General features: G+C 36.0%; 1 protein-coding gene across 3 annotated transcripts in view; it reads right to left on the bottom strand.

The window, feature by feature from the left end:
• RALGAPA1 (Ral GTPase activating protein catalytic subunit alpha 1) overlaps positions 1–17,239 on the bottom strand; it is a 225,256-nt gene that overhangs the window by 24,391 nt on the left and 183,626 nt on the right. For all 3 annotated transcript variants that reach the window (XM_049766570.1, XM_049766571.1, XM_049766572.1), the window contains 2 exons: positions 10,295–10,453; positions 8,549–8,676 (listed from right to left, as the gene is read on the bottom strand). In XM_049766570.1, the coding sequence (XP_049622527.1) occupies positions 8,549–8,676; positions 10,295–10,453 (287 nt within the window). The remainder of the gene's footprint in view (positions 1–8,548; positions 8,677–10,294; positions 10,454–17,239) is intronic.

Here is a 17,239-nt window from a genome sequence, read left to right as displayed (position 1 = left end):
TCTCATTTTAAGTAACCATCACAGTCACTCTTTTTTTAGTTGTCATGATTGCTGAACTCTAACAGACTGCATGTTCTCCTTTCCTCCTGTCTTCACCTCCTCCCTCCAAGAGTCCTCCCTCTCCTGCACAAGAGGAAGCTCTTTGAAATCACAGACTCCCATTTCAACTCCAAGCTTTTCTCTCATAATGCCTCCATCCCATAGAGCAGGTTGTCAACAAACAGATGGTAAATAGGGTTAGAGATAATTCAAAGGTTAAATAGGGAATGGCCTAGCATTTGTGTGGTGTGGATTCAATACTGGTTCAAGTCCTGAAACAGTAAATGCTCCATAGAACATGTAACATGGAAAGACAAAACAGGTAAATATGAAAACAAACCAAAACAACGATTTTAATATTAACAAAAGGCTTATATTTTTGGAAGTAAAGGTTGCCATTTCTATTATTTAAACTTGCCATTAGTCCATTAAGTTTTTGGCTGTAAGAGTAAAAATGTTACATACAGAATCAGTAAAATTTTAACATAAGGAGTTGGTCATATGCTGGAGTCATTTTTATGAGTTCTCAGAGTTCAAATATGGTAAAAGTCATTATTATTTGACCATATATGAGAAAAACCTAAAGAAGACTGTGTCTCTAGAGAACACTGACAGTACTGTTTCAGACATACCAACTCAGTTCCAAAGAATAACTTTTGAGGTCCTAAAAACAAAAACAAAAACAAAAACAAAAACACCTTATGTTGCCTGGGTGCCTGAGCATATGCTTCCTGCATCTCCTCTCCACTTTAGAGAAGTTCATTTCTAAAGTACTTTTCTTTTTATTTCTTTCTTTTGTTTCTCTGCCTCTCTCTCTTCTTTCCTCCCTTTATTTTCCCTCTCCCTTCCTCAGAACTTCCAAATAAAATGTTTTTACTTAATAATTATATATGAATGAAATTTATTGTTTTTATATATTTCTAAAAGAACACAGGCAGATCCTATAGACCAAAAGTAACTTCTTTGAAATTTGCAAAAATATTTCACATTAGAGAAATTCTCAAAATACCAGTAACATGATCAATAAGTAGAGATTGCTATTCCCCCAAAAGAATTGTTGAACAAATTAAAACTGATGTGATAAAGAATAAATTGTTATAAGAGAATCAGACATATCCAAGGTCCTTGCTTGTGTATTTACTGTGCTGTATAAACTGACCATAGTGTTTGGCAGCAAAATCTAGGCCAAGGTGGTATTTAATTATATGCTTTTTAGCAAAAACTTTATCAGTAGCAATGCTTGTATCTTTATTATAGTAGCTGTGAATATTCCTAACAGAGAGATTATTAGGCAAAAATATTTTGGAGAGGTCCTACTGGATGAACTGATAATAGAAGGCACAAAGGTGGTAAACAGTTCAAAGGCTAGAAAACCTGTCTCATTGGTGAGATAATTATTTTATGTAGAAGCACAGATCGCCATAACTATAGATTTGCAACTAACAAATGAGGTTTAAGATCTTCATTTAGAAAGTAGAAAGGACAAATGGCATTTAATGGCTAGGAATGGCATAACAATTGCAGGAAGTACAAAGATTCAAACAGTAAAACTAAGGATCTTAGGTCCAGCTGTCCCTTACTGTCTTCTTTGGTGGCTATCAGATTTCTTGCCACAAATAAGAAATGTAAGCTTTTGAGCAGTTCCTTAGTCAGGTGGAACTCCCAATTCTCTCCCTATCATGGAAATGGAAGGAAAGAAAAAAACCCTGCTGATCTCTGACAATTATCTTCATTAAAACTATAATACTCCAAAATAAAATATACCAATTAATCAGTAAAAATTAAAAAACTAGTTTATGTGCTATTATGTATCAGAGGCAATTTTTACTGCTCTTAGGTTTCTTTCTTCCTGCCTAGACATCACGCTCTTACGGTTGCAATGCAGTGTAGTACAAAATCACAAACTACAACAAAACCAATTGATTCTTAAAAATGTGTAATAAGAGGCCGGTGAAGTGACGCTAGAGGTAAGGTGTCTGCCTTGCAAGCGCTAGCCAAGGAAGGACCGCAGTTCGATCCCCCGGCATCCCATACGGTCCCCCCAAGCCAGGGCGATTTCTGAGCGCTTAGCCAGGAGTAACCCCTGAGCATCAAACGGGTGTGGCTGAAAAAATGTGTAATAAACTTAAATAAATATGCAAGCAAATAAAATAGCTACTGTCCTTTTAAGAGAAAAAGTGGTTAGGAATCCATCCATGCATGAATTCTTTCATACAAGAAGTCACTTGCCATGTATCACTGTGTTGGAGTCTAGTAAATAAAAGGATATGTAATGTGCATACAGAAAGTAATCTTATGGTGAAATGAACAATTGTTTTCAAAATTATTTTATTTGAGTCATAAAGAATAAATGTATTAGGTAAGAAAAGTAGCGCGTTTTTGACAGATAAAAAAAGCAATAGGGTCAGAAAGTTAAGGTGCTTGCCTTGCATTCAGCTGACATGGGTCTGATCTCCTGCGATTACTGCTTATCCTGCATATCCAGGAGTGATTGCTGAGTGCAGACCCAGGAGTAACTCATGCATATCCAGGAGCAACCCCTAAGCATTACCAGGTGTGGTCCAAAAACAAAACAAACAAAAAAAAGAATATATAGATTTCTGTCTTAGAAGAAGACTGTTTCTAGTATCAATGTGGAGAACTGTGATAATGACAACATCATCAATTACCAAGTGACAATCATTTTCTGAGCTCTTGTTACATGACAGACTGGAGCTTCATGTAGATAATCTCATATAATCCTGAGAACAATTCTGTGTTTGGTTGTCTTTTTAAAGCTAAAGAAGTTCTGGCTTTTTTAGTTTATAGTTCTGACTGTGAGACCCCTAATGATTTTCAAAGAATCAGCTTCCATTTTTGAAATGTAGTTAAGGAATAAATTAAGTGTAGTTCTTCTTTACCAATATTACCTTTTAAAGACATTATGTACAAAAGATAGTCTTTACATAAAATTATGTAGTTTCTCAATAAACTCACTGTCTTCAAGCACGATATGGTAGCAATATTGACGAGTCTCCCTGAGAGGTTTTATAATGTTCTACCATAATGAAAGGCAAACTGCATTAGTGGAGTCAATCAATTGCATTTCATTTTGTTTTGGCTCTCATACTTTTGTAATAGATTCTTTACATCTGAGTAGTAGAACTGCAGGGATTACAAACTGTGACTAATTGAAGAATGATCATTGACTTGTGGTAATTTGTCTGATAAAGTTAAACAGAAACCCGATTCTGGCATTTAAGAAAAAGTCAAATCTAAACAGATTAGAAGAAATCAAATAATATTGGTTTGGTAGGAAAGAATATTAAACTAAGCAACAAAGTATTTTTAAAAAGATGCCACTTAATTTTATAAGAAGCTCCATGATAATATTTCAGAATGATTTACATACACATGAAGCCCCAAAACATTTATGAATTATATATTGCAGTCCACTTATTCATAAGTAACTTCTTTGAAGCTCAGATATCCTATATATTCTGATTTTCAGACTCCAGAACACCTTTGTCCCTAGAACTCATTATTTTATCTTTAATTTTTAATTTTGTCTTTAATCTAAGTCATTTTATCATTTTAATACACTAAAATATTAATTTCAATATTACACTAATCTCATAACGTTATAAGGGTACTGTGGTACTAAAAACATCTGAGTTCTTGCATTTCTTAAAGTTTTTACCACTACCAGGTGAGTGATCAGTAATCAGTCTGATTAAAAAAATAGTACAGTTCTCAACCCAGCAGATTTTAAATGCTACTATTCACTTTAGAAACATATTTAGATTTGGGGGCCGGGCGGTGGCGCTGGAGGTAAGGTGCCTGCCTTGCCTGCGCTAGCCTAGGACGGACCGCGGTTCGATCCCCTGGCGTCCCATATGGTCCCCCAAGAAGCCAGGAGCAACTTCTGAGCGCATAGCCAGGAGTAACCCCTGAGCGTCACAGGGTGTGGCCCAAAAAAAAAAAAAAGAAATATATTTAGATTTATATAGCTATTCTCAATTATTTTATAAGGATAAAAGAAAAAAATAAGAAAAATAGGACATGTGAGATGTCATGAATTAATGACGCTTTGTTTGGCCATGGTACTCAATTTCTGATCAAACTGTAGTCTTTTTTGGGAGGTGAGAGTACACCTACCTGACTGTGTTCAGGACTTTCTCCTGGCTCTGTACTCAGGGATCATTTCTGGTATTCAGGGGGTCATATGTGATTCTGGGAATCAAACTTGAGTTGGATGCATGCCAGACATACTTGCAATGCATGCTGTTCTAGATCTCTGGTCTCTTAAATGTTAATTATTTAAATACTTAAATGTTAAATAAATATTATTTGCTATTCACATTAGAAGACTTTTTTTGTTTGTTTTTGTTTTTGCTTTTGCTTTGAACCACAGCTGGAGATACTCAGGGATTACTCCTGGCTATGTGCTCAGAAGTCACTCATGGCTTGGGGGATCATATGGGACGCCGGGGGATCGAACCACAGTCCATCCTAGGCTAGCGCCGGCTCCCACATTAGAAGATTTAAATAAGGGCCCGGAGAGATAGCACAGTGGCGTTTGCCTTGCAAGCAGCCGATCCAGGACCAAAGGTGGTTGGTTCGAATCCCGGTGTCCCATATGGTCCCCCGTGCCTGCCAGGAGCTATTTCTGAGCAGACAGCCAGAAGTGACCCCTGAGCACCGCCGGGTGTGGCCCAAAAACCAAAAAAAAAAAAAAAAAAAAAAAAAAAGAAGATTTAAATAAAACAAATTACCCTCTAAAACGTGGTGGGACTCATCTAAGCAATGAAGCTTCCAAAGACTGAAAGAAGAAATGCTACCTCCAGTACCTTTAAACTTATATTTCAACATAAAATATACCACGATTCTCCTGCAAATTTCAGACGTACCAGTTCCCACAATTATCTCCACAATTCCTTAAAATCAATCTTTATGAATATATATACACATAACCTATTACCACTAGTACATTATTATACTGTAAATTCTGAAAATTTCTAGGTATAGATCTCATACACACACACACACACACATACACAAGTACATAAATGACAACATACTTTTCTTACAGTCAAAATGTCCTCAGGATCAGAGAAGAGAATTGTTTAAAATACTTTATTTAAGGGCAGGAGCATTTGCCTTACACGGTGGACCCAGGTTCAGTCCCTGGCAACCTGTTTGGTCCTCCGAGTCTGCCAGGAGTGATTTCTGAGTGCAAAGCCAGGATAACTCCTGACTGCCAACCAGGTGTGGCCCAAAAACAAACAAAGAAAAAACAAACAAAAACATTTATTTGAAGAATAGAGTCACAATAGCTATGATTAAGTTTAATTTACCCATCCCTCCTTATTTTTGGTGATGCCAGTGATTGAAGTCAAGGCTTCACACAGTATGACTAGTTCTTTAGAATTAAACTACATCCTTGGTCCCAGGAATTCATGTTTTAAAATTATATTACATTATTCTCTTTTGCAAAAAAAGAAAAAGAATCAGAGTAATAGCACAGAAGATAGGGCCTTGCATGCTGCTGATCTGGGTTTGACCCCCAGCATCCCATGTGATTGCCTGAGCTTGCCAGGAGTGATTACTGAGCACAGAACCAGGAGTAACCCCTGAGCGACTCTGGGTGTAGCCCCCAAACAAACAAAAAACAAACAAAAAAAGCTCCTCAAAACCAAGGACAAAACAAAACTAAAACAACAAAAACTTAAAATATCACAAAAGCCCAAATCAAAAAGCCCCCATCAAACTCAAAAGCCTCAAGCTAAGAACAAAAGCAATTCTCCCCAACATAGTCTTTTCAACAGGTACTAATAATATAGCTAATACAAAACTGAAAGACTTCTCAGGTCCAACTGCTTACTTAGAATCTGTGTAGTTTTACTAGTGTTGTATTTTAAATGTAATTGTGTGATCAAACCAGCAAACTGAAAGTGCGACAAGAAAAAGTAGCTAGTTGACAAAATCAGAGGCTGCAAGAAAATGCTTTTCAAGTACAAGTAATGCAAGAAATGACAAGTGAAGTGAGGGAGAGGTTTCAAAGCTTGAAAGACAGTCATCAATACTGACAGATTACTGTAATTCTGGCTGCCAGCATGATCGATTTGGGCGGCATATGACAATCAATATTGTCCTCATTTAGTGAACAACATTAGATTCATAGTTACAGAAAATGTTCCAAGGATAAAATTTAAACTGTATTTAATGATCATAAATAGCACAATTTATGCTGTGGAATCTTAGTGGGTACTTTTACTGGTCAAAAAATAACTGACACAGCAGTACAATTATCCAAATACAATTGAGTTTATTACATATTCTTTTACCTCTCATTTCTTTTATAAGGATTAAAGTGTTAGCTGTGGAGGTTTTTAAAGACCACTTCTATTTCAATTTCTTTGTAATTTTGGTTAAGTTTAATTGATCTGCTGTTAAATGCATGCTTTTTTCCTTAATGGGAACTTTTCTAGATTGGTCAAAACCATACATTTCAAGACTTAAGATTTTTTGAAATATATATGCTATTTATAATTAAAAGATACACCTAATTTCAGTAGATCAAAATCAAGCAATCTGCCTGTATGAAGTAATTTTTCCCAACACTTGAAATATAAAACTTTGTAACTCTTTCCTAATGATATGTTTCTAATAAGCAGAGCATAGAAATATCTTTTATTTGAATAGTATGGGAAAATAATCTATACACACTACTTCAAGCTTCCACATCAAGAAAAATTGGTCTATCTGATTTAAAAATTTTATTTTGAGTTTTCAAAGTAAATTTATAGACAGAAATTGCTCATATTTGTGAGGAAAGGGGAAAAAGGGTGAAATAGATTAGATTGTACCTATAAACTTCCAACCATGAAGGAAGTGTATTGGTGACATAATGCATAGCATAGGAAATACAATCAATAATATGTATCTCATTTAAGATTGTGTTGATGGGGATAGAACGATAGCACATAGTGCTTCTGAGCAGTGCTAAGGAGCCACCAGTGCTACACCTGATGGTGCTAAGGGGTCAAGTCGTGCTGAGATCATATTCTAGGCCTAATGAATCCAAGTCTAGACTTCACCGCTTTAAAACTATCTTCCTGGCCCAAGGTTGAAAATATTTCTACAAGATATTAAGGATATAAAAATCTAAATTCCTGGGGCCGAAGTGATAGCACAGTGGTAGAGAGTTTGCCTTGCATGCAACCGACCCGGGACCAACCCAGGTTTGATCCCTGGCATCCCATATGGTCCCCCAAAGCCTGCTAGGAGCGATTTCTGAGTGCATTGCCAGGAGTAACCCCTGTGCACTGTTGGGTGTGGCCCAAAACAAAACAAAAATCTGAATTCCTTACATTTTACAACCACTTAAAATATCTGATGGGCTTCCTTCATTGCCTCTCCTGACTCCTCTCCCTGGCCTCCTATACTAGAGAGCAAATATAAGGTCTCTGATGTATGAGCTCTACTACTGAGCTATGTTCTGACCCTCAAATATGAAGGCAATGTCCTTTGAGGGGGGGCACACTTAGCAAATATTTAAGGAACTATGAGGTGATAGGAATCTAGCATGTAAAACAAGTTCTCCAAATTCTCCAGCCCTTTGAGCCCTCCAGGGCCCAATGAATCCAAGTAAAGTGAAGATATAAATGCTAAAAATAATGCTTCATTGGCTGGAGAGCTAGCAGACTTTGCACATGTTAACTTCTGAGTTTTGTTTCTTGCAATTAAATGGTTCTATCAGCAATGCCAAGTATAGCTTTGGTATCCTTATCAGCAACCAGAGTACTGACTGTCAGGCCTGCACAGCTAGGGTGTGTATTTTGAGGAGTGGTCCCACTTCAGTTTAGGCAAGATGGTTCTAGAGTCATGCTCTGAAACTTTTTTTTTCCTTTTCTGATTTTCTTTTGGTGGTGGTAGATGGGGGAGAAGCCACACCCAGTGGTGCTCAGTGTTTACTCCTGGCTGACCACTCTGGTATAACTCAGTGGAACCACATATAGTGCCAAGGACTGAACCCAGGTTAGCACATGCAAGGAATGTGTCACTTATGGCTCTAGTGCCACTTGCAATGCTTTTTTTGGATGTCATCCGCCTAATTCTATTGTATTAACCTTTAAGACTGATTCAGTCCTCACATTTCTCAGAACTATTTTCTGATACTATGAGCTAAATGAGGGACCCTTCTTATTAAATGAGGGACCCTTCTTATTATACTTACCTCTGTGCATAACCTTATTATGGAACAGCCACTGATACCAGTATGCTTCCTCAGCTAACAGAGTATTACAATAAGTATTTCCAGAGTTACATACTGCCTAGAACATACATTGGTTTCTAACCATACATAATGGTTAAAAGTTTATGAGAAAAGATATCATTTAAGTATTATAAATTGCTCAAATACTAAAGATAAACTATCAATGAACAAATCAATAAACAATAAAATCTTCACATGCAAAAAAAACATTTACCAATGAAAGTAGACCTTGTGCACATTTAAAAAGGATACAAGTTTTGATATAATGGAATCAGTGATTTCAGAGCACGGCTTGCATTTATAGCAGTTGCTCGAACCATAATGGGTAGGACCTTTCCATTCACAATAGCACCATCAAAAAGTGGACCAAAGAAGGGAACCTGCCAGAAAAATGAAAATATAATTTTATACTAACATTGGAGAATGGGTATAAATAAGAATAGTCAAGATACTGTTTGCAAATGTAGGTATTTACACTTCCTTTTTAGCTCTTCTTTCAGTAGTGATACTATTTCTTTTCTTTGATGGGTCATTCATATTACGATAATGAACAAAAGGACCAAAGGTGATGTCCATTCAAAAGAGCCATGTGATTTATGTAACTTATGCCTTGCCAATTAAAACACCCACTAGTGCTCAGGGATTACTTCCAGTGGGGAAAGGGGAAGATGAGGGGCCTAGAAGAGAAGGGGTGGGACAGATACTGCTCCTAGAAGTGCTAGGGAGACACAGACCAACATCTTGATAACTGCGTCCTCTGGCACCTAAGTTCTGAGTTTTCTGTTGATCCAATTAAATATAGATACCAGTACTAGAAATAATTTATTTTCTTTCATTCACTGAGGAATATTTACATATTTTAAAGGCAAGAAGTTAGGTAGTTTTTAAAAATTATGATTTTAGTTTGATAAAAACTTTATGATAAAATTTGATGAATATACAAAAAAAGAATACCTGTTTAGAAACTGTCATTTTAACTAGTTTCCAAGTTTGGCTATCTGACTAAGGTTGGCATAAATGGCAACTGAAAGCAAAGACATAGTGTGTGGCCAGAACAGAATTATAAAGTTAGGCCCTAACTTCACTAGAAAAAATCCAATATATCTATATCTATATCTATATATATTTTTTTTTTAGCTTATAAGCTGAACAAAATATGAAGTGGGCAACAGTTTGCTGACCTCTAGCTTAGAGACCCTTAAAAACTCTGGCCATAAGCTCAAATTCAACATATGGGAAACAATCCATTAAGGAAATTCTAGAGATTCATGATCAACCATCAAAAATGAAAAGTAGTGACAAACAAAAGACACAAAAAAGTTACCAATTTATTATTTTGAAAGAAACTACTTCAACAGTGTTTCGACCCAAGACATCCAATGAAAAACTATTTAGTTTTTATTTTAAACATAGGCTTTTATTACATGACCTGACTAAATAATCATGCAATCTTAATAAGACATAGCAAATAAAAATATAGGAATCATAGGGTCTGATGAATGATTACTTCTTATCATGCTTTAGGAAATTGTAAACCTCTTAATAAAGAGGTAAGCACTTTTAAAACTTATGCATAAGAAGCGTCTACTCCTGGAGAGATAGCACAGCAGCGTTTGCCTTGCAAGTAGCCGATCCAGGACCAAAGGTGGTTGGTTCGAATCCCGGTGTCCCATATGGTCCCCCATGCCTGCCAGGAGCTATTTCTGAGCACTGCCGGGTGTGGCAAAAAAAAAAAAAAAAAAAAAAAAGAAGCATCTACTGTGGCACACTCCCTGGCCTTCTACCACTTGAACATCATTTCTTCTTATTTTCCAGTTTCAGCAATACTTGAACAGGCTCCTTAGATAATTATGTAGTTACCATAACTGTACATTAAATTCAATTCCCTCCCCTATTTTATTCTTTTACACAACTTGATAATTTGATCTTTCTAAATGAAGAAACTCAAAACCCTATATATAACTCAAAATATATCAATAAAATATAAATAGTTCTTACCTCTGGCTTTTTCATTATCTGGATACTGAACATATGATTTTTCATTGGATAGATTACAATAAGAACATCACCAAATTCTGTAGGGATAATTCCTCTTCTGTAGTCTCTAGTATGCTCTGACCAAACAATGTGTACTTCGTCATTTCCTAAATGTCTCAACTAGAAGAAAACCAAGAAAAAAAGTTCATAGTAATTTAGAAACAGGCATGCATGATTCAATAAATAAAAATCCAGACTTACATCTTAATTGATTATAGTACTCCAAGTATGAAACTTAAAAACACTAGAAGAGCCAGTGAGATGCTCAATGAGCTGCAAAGTATGTCTTTTGCACAGAGGCGACTGGTTTTGTCCCTGGCACCACAGGGTTCACCCAACCCACCTCCCCAGTCAGCACTGGGAGTTTCCAGACTTAGTGTGGCCCCCAAACTAAAAACAACAACATAAATTAGGAGACAGGATAGACCAGCTCATATTTCAACTGAGAAGTCAATTGGAAACAGAACTTAGATAAAAAGAGGTTCATATACAAGTAAATGCTCTTCTTCCTAGCAACTACACTGAATATTCATGCCTTGAAACCATTTAAAGATTCTATGAGTATTTTTTAAAAAGTTGACCAAGTTAAGTCTTTTTTCCTCCTTTTGATTATTACCCTCTGAATCAACCTAAAGGAAACAAAACAGACAATTCATAGAAATTGGTAATCCCTAATGGTACAAGAAAGTTCAGTATACTTGTTTTAACTTTATTTTTGGATTCTTTCCATTATAAACTTAAAAGAAATACTTCCAAATAAACTTGAGACTTGTTATAGTCTTTTGTTATTTAAATACTTATATTATTTATCACATAGGTGTTGCTGACAATTAACACTGATGGTTAGAATAATTTTTTCAAAAGTATCCAGAATTGAATTATAATAATTAGAAAAATGAGCAAAATAGCCACTAGTTTTCAATTTTTTAAATGTGCTAAGATAAATTTTCTGTAAAAATACATGTTCCTATGATTCTATTATGGCAAATATTTGAATCTAACGTTGTCATATAGTTAGGGGTTTTATTACTTGCAAAAAATCATATGTGGAGGGGAAGATTTAAAGAGAAAACTAGCAGTGCATCATTATTTTCAATATGAGAACATATATAGTTAACTTTTGTTGAAATATGCATCTGACTTTTGCTTAAAGATCAAAGATAGGGAAAAGATTTAATGCATATTTAAATTTAAAAAGGAGCTAAATCTAATTAAAGGTTTTATTCTTTTACCTGTTAATGTGGAATTCTTAAGCTGGGTTCATTGGAGGTTCTTTGTGAAAACTTACCTGTGTATTTTTCTGAGAAGACAGTCTATCAAGTAGGAATATGAATGCAGTTGTGTATGTATGTAGGGGAAGCTAAGATATGGTGCTCTAATTGCTCTCAAGGACCCCAATACCATTTTATCAAGAAAACCTTAATCACTAGGAATGTCATTAGGTATTTGAGAATACAAAATAATTCTCAAATTTTAAAAATTGTGATTCCTATACAAGAAATGCCCTCCTAGGTACCTGGACAGAATATGAAATATACTAATGAAGTGTAAAGTACTACTAAAATAGTGACCAGGTACATCAATAGACCAGAATCTCTTATTTTTAAATATATAGTATAAAGGTTTATCTTTTTTTTTTGTTTTGTTTTGTTTATTTGTTTTTAGGTCATACCCGGCAGCGCTCAGGGGTTACTCTTGGCTCTATGCTCAGAAATAGCCCCTGGCAGGCTTTAGGGACCAAACGGGATTCGAACCACTGTCCTTGTGCATGCAAGGCAAACATGCTACCTCCATGCTATCTCTCCGGCCTCAGGTTTATCATTTTTAAAAGAATTATCATACATGTGCTTACTGCTTTAAATGATGATGGGTTTCAAACATACAACCATATTTTAAATTGTAACTCTCATTATTTAAATTCTCTACCTGCAACATATACACATCCATTTAAGGACACAAATACAGGGTTGAGTTTTGTGACATTTTTAAAAACCAAAAATGATTACACAACTCAGAAAAGCCATGGCTCTATAATTTCATTTTTTAATCAAAATACTTTAAAAATATCCTTCCTATACAGCCATCCCCATGTGTCAGCTTCCCTAATAGGCTTATGTTAACTGAATACAAAAGAAATGTGAAATAAATTTAACCAGGAGGGATGATCCAATCTAATTTTGATACATTAATGTCATATGCTGTACATGTTACAATAGCAGCCAGATCTAATACTAAGCTCCAGGCTATACTGAGATTTCCAAATGGCAGATTGTACTAAGTGATATCAAGTATAATTGAAGTAATAAACGATAGTAAAAGCTGAGCACACTGTCAGGAAGAATTTAAGTATTTACTTTTTAAAATTAAATGAGTTAAGTTAGGAAAGACAAGACAACTGAAATAATGCAGGTCTCAATTTACAGAAAATTCCTTTTATTTATCTGCTACATTAACCCTTGAACTCTTGCCAAAGCTATCTATAATTTCTAGTGCCCACTTATCTAAAGAAAGAAGAGGAGTAACTAGTTTTATCCAAAAACCAAAGTATGTCAGGGGCCAGAGCAACAGTATAGTGGGTTGTGCATTTGTCTTGCATTTGGCTGAGCAGGGTTTGATCACCAGTATTCCATATGGTCCCATAAGGTAAGCAATGCTAGGAGTAATTACTGAGTACAGAGCAGGACTAATCCCTGAGTATTTTCCAGGTGTGGCCCCAAAGCAAACAAATAAATAAACAAAAATAATCTTAACTTTGAGCATCTACCACAAAGTATTAAAAATCATTCATATACATTCGATGAAAATTAACCAAAATGCTGTGATGAACATAATTTGTGACCCAGAACCATGCATTTCACAAAATCATTCTAAGTACATTAAAGTATTCTAAAGGAAAAGCCTAAATTTATTGTTATCACTTATATTAAATTTGTTATTAAAGAAGAAAAGAGTGCTGTTATTTATACTTTCATGATGAGACATATTCTTATATAATTTATATTTAAAACTTACTATGAAATAATTAAATAAAAATTGATAAACTGCTAACCATTCCAAACATGGAACATGGAAAGTATGTGTGTGTTTGTATGTGCAAGCGCTTACATGTGTGTATTTGGTATTTTTGACCACACCTTGCTTTGCTCATGGCTTCTTTGCTCTGCACTCAGGGATCACTCCTGGCAGGACTGAAGGGGATGAGATGTGGTGTAGGGCATTGAATTATAGTTCAATCTTGCAAAGTGCAAGGAAGGAAGTTAACCCCTGCACTATCTCTCTAATCCCCTTTACTTTTCTTTTACATGTTTTCTATAGGATGGCTCTTCTTCTCTTTAAACATTCTACTCCCTCCAAACATAACCTTTCCTCTGTGCTTTTAAATTCTTTCTCAGCATTTAATCTGTCACTCTTCTCTCTCTCTCTCTCTCTCTCTCTCTCTCTCTCTCTCTCTCTCTCTCTCTCTCTCTCTCTCTCTCTCACACACACACACACACACACACACACAATGAACTTTGCTTTTTTAGGTTAAAACATAGTTTTCTTCTCTAACAGTTTTCCCCAACTTTTCATAATCTTCATGAAAGTTTGCAATGGGAAAATGGGGGAAAGCTGGGCACTTTCTATTTAGAGGTCATTTTATATTTGAATCTTCTGTTCTGTTGTAACACTGATCTCTACAGCCCAGTGTTTGGAAGAATAAATTTTGAGCAAATCTAAAGGTTAATATAAATTGCTGGAGTGTTGACATTTATTCAAATAAATCCTTTATATGCTATTTTATTTATTTTATGTATTCTCTATTTCCTGTGGACTTGTAAACTTTTGGTCTTTATATATTCGTAGCAGGGATTTCTACCATCTGAGCACTCTCAAAGAAGATTCTACTTGCTTTTATGCCAAGATACTAGTTAACTCTGAAATACAGTGCAAGATTTCCTTTTTTATTTTTTTTAAACCATACCTGCTAATGCTCAAGGTTTATGCTCTGCTCTGAACTCACATACTACTTCTGGTGGTGCTTAGGGTACCATATGAGTTGCCAGATATGGAACCAAGGTCAGCTGTGTGTAAGGCAAATGCCCTATCCGCTGTACTATTACTTGGGCCCCAGTGCAAGATTTCTGTATGTTGGGAACATCTGTTAAAATGATTAGCAACCAAGAGACCAATCGCTAACTAGCTTTCCCTCAGCATCCACCTGGGAGCTCGCTCACTGTGCAGGTAAGCATGACCCCGCCCAGAGGGAGGGAAAAAACAACAGCTAACCACTTTCCTCATAACATCTGACTGGGACACTGCTCACCATACAGGTGAGTGTTGCCAAACCCAGAGGGAGAGAGGAACAGCTAACAAAACCAGCAAGCCTCTGCTCCACTCCACTTACCGGCACTTCTCTTAGCCAATGAGCCCCAGCACATAGAAGCTACCACACTGAAAGTGTGATAATGGAAAAACAACATCTACCTCCACTATGCTAAGAGAATGAAGATGGAACTGCAGGCCTGACAATTACCAACTACCTATATAGCCTCCCAGAGAAGGACTTTAGAGAATATGGAAAATACTCAACAAACTCAAAGAAACAATGGTATGAGCAGAACAAACCTCAACTGAGAATCAAGAAGATATGAAAATAGAAATGAGAAAACTTCAAGCTGAAATAACAGGTCTAAAAACCTGGTAGGCAAAATAAACCTCACTGGAAAGCCTCAACAGCAGAGTAACAGTGGCTAAGGACAGAATCAGTAAGCTGGAAGATGAGCTGCATAACAACATCAATAATAGAAGTTGAAAAAGAGCCTTAAAATAAATGACCAGATGATAGAAAATATCTTCAAAGAATGTGAACAGATTAAAATAGATGTCTGGGATAAATTCAATAAAAACAACATAAGAACCACTGGAGTCTCAAAGGCAGAGAGAAAGCCCCCATGAAAAATCAACAGTCAAGGATATCATTGCAGGGAAGTTCCCAGAACTAGAGTGTATGCAACCACATACCAGCTAAAGTGATCCAAAGAAAAACATCCTAAGGCACATCTTAGTCACAATGATGAATACTACAGATAAGGGCAGAATACTCAAAGCAGCAAGATCAAAATAAGAAATTATATACAAAGAGGCATCCTTAAGAATTACAGAGGATTAAAAAAAAATAAAACAGGGGCCGGAGAGATAGCATGGAGGTAAGGCGTTTGCCTTTCATGCAGGAGGTCATCGGTTCGAATCCCGGCGCCCCATATGGTCCCCCGTGCCTGCCAGGAGCAATTTCTGAGCCTGGAGCCAGGAATAACCCCTGAGCACTGCCAGGTGTGACCCAAAAAAAACCAAAAAAAAAAAAAATAATAAAAAAAAATAAAATAAAACAAAGAAAAAGAATTACAGAGGATTTATCATAAGAAATCCTCAAGGTGTGAGACAGTGGTGGGATATAGTGACAGAACTCAATGAAATGAATGCTTCGCCAGTATTTATAAATTCATAAAAGGATATTTTACTCAGCCAAATTTACATTCAGATTTGAAGAAAGAATGCAGAACTTCACAGATAAGATAACATCTAATCCCATGACAATAATCTCTCTCAATATCAATGGACTAAATGCACCAGATAAGAGACACAGATTGGCAAAATGGATCAAAAACTTGAATTCAACATTTTGCTGCCTGCAAGAAACACATGTGAATAGTTAAAACAACATAAATTCAAAGTCAAAGGCTGGAAAACAATCATTTAAGCAAACAACTCCATTAAAAGGCTGATACTCATATCAGATGACACAGACTTTAGGCTTAAAAAGATTAGAGAAGGCAGTTTTTACTAATCAAGAGATGTGAACATTAAGAAGAAATCACACTTCTAAACATTTATGCACACAATGATGGGCCAGCAAAATACTTAAAACAACTTCTGAAAAACTTGAAGACATCAATAGCAACACAATAATAGTGGGAGACTTCAACACTGCCTAATCACTCCTTTATAGGTCAACCTGGCTAAAACTTAACAAAGACATGCTGGCTCTGCAGGAAGAAATAGAAGAGAGTGGCTTAGTATATAAATATAGAGCTCATCATCTACAAAAATCTAAATACACTTTCATCTTCAATGCACCTGGGACATTCTCTAGGACAGACCACATGCTGGGCCAAAAAACAAACCCCCATAAAATCAAGAGGATAAAAATTGTTCCAGCTACCTTCTCAGACCATAATGCACTGAAATAGAGGTGAATTACAAGCCAACAAGGAGAAATTACTTTAAAACCTGAAAATTAAACACTCACTATTGAACAACCAGTGAGTCAGAGACGGAATCAAAGAATAAATCAAATGATTCCTGGAAACAAATGAGAATGAAGACACAGATTATCAGAATCTGTGGGACACAGCAAAAAGCGTTATTTTATTGGAGGGGGGTATACCCAGTGACACTCAGGGGTTACTCGTGGCTATGTGCTCAGAAATTGCTCCTGGCTTGAAGGACATATGGGACAGTGGGGGATCAAACCGCGGTCTGTGCAAGGTAAACACCCTATCACTGCTCCGGCCCCAAAAGTGGCATTAAGAGGGTAATGTATAGCTATAAAAGAATTCATCTGCATGAAAGAAAAAGCCTACATAAATAACTTAATGGTACAGCTTAAGAAAGTAGAGAAAGAACAACAAAGAGAGCTGAAAGTAAGCAGATGGAAGAAAACAATATAATTTAAGACCAAAAATTATTGAACGGGACACCCCTCCCCAATAAAAACAATCCAAAAGGTCAATGAAAGCAAGAGTTGCTTCCTAGAAAAAATAAACAAGATTGATAACCATGAGCAAGACTCATAGAACAAGGGAGAGACACACTTAATTAGCAAAATCAGAAATAAAAAAGAGGGTGTCACTACAGATACTACAAAAA

Source organism: Suncus etruscus, chromosome 2 (assembly GCF_024139225.1).
Source record: "Suncus etruscus isolate mSunEtr1 chromosome 2, mSunEtr1.pri.cur, whole genome shotgun sequence".
Taxonomy (NCBI): Eukaryota; Metazoa; Chordata; class Mammalia; order Eulipotyphla; family Soricidae; genus Suncus; species Suncus etruscus.
The sequence above is the reverse complement of the archived record's forward strand: the minus strand, read 5'-3'. Positions and strand labels throughout refer to the sequence as shown.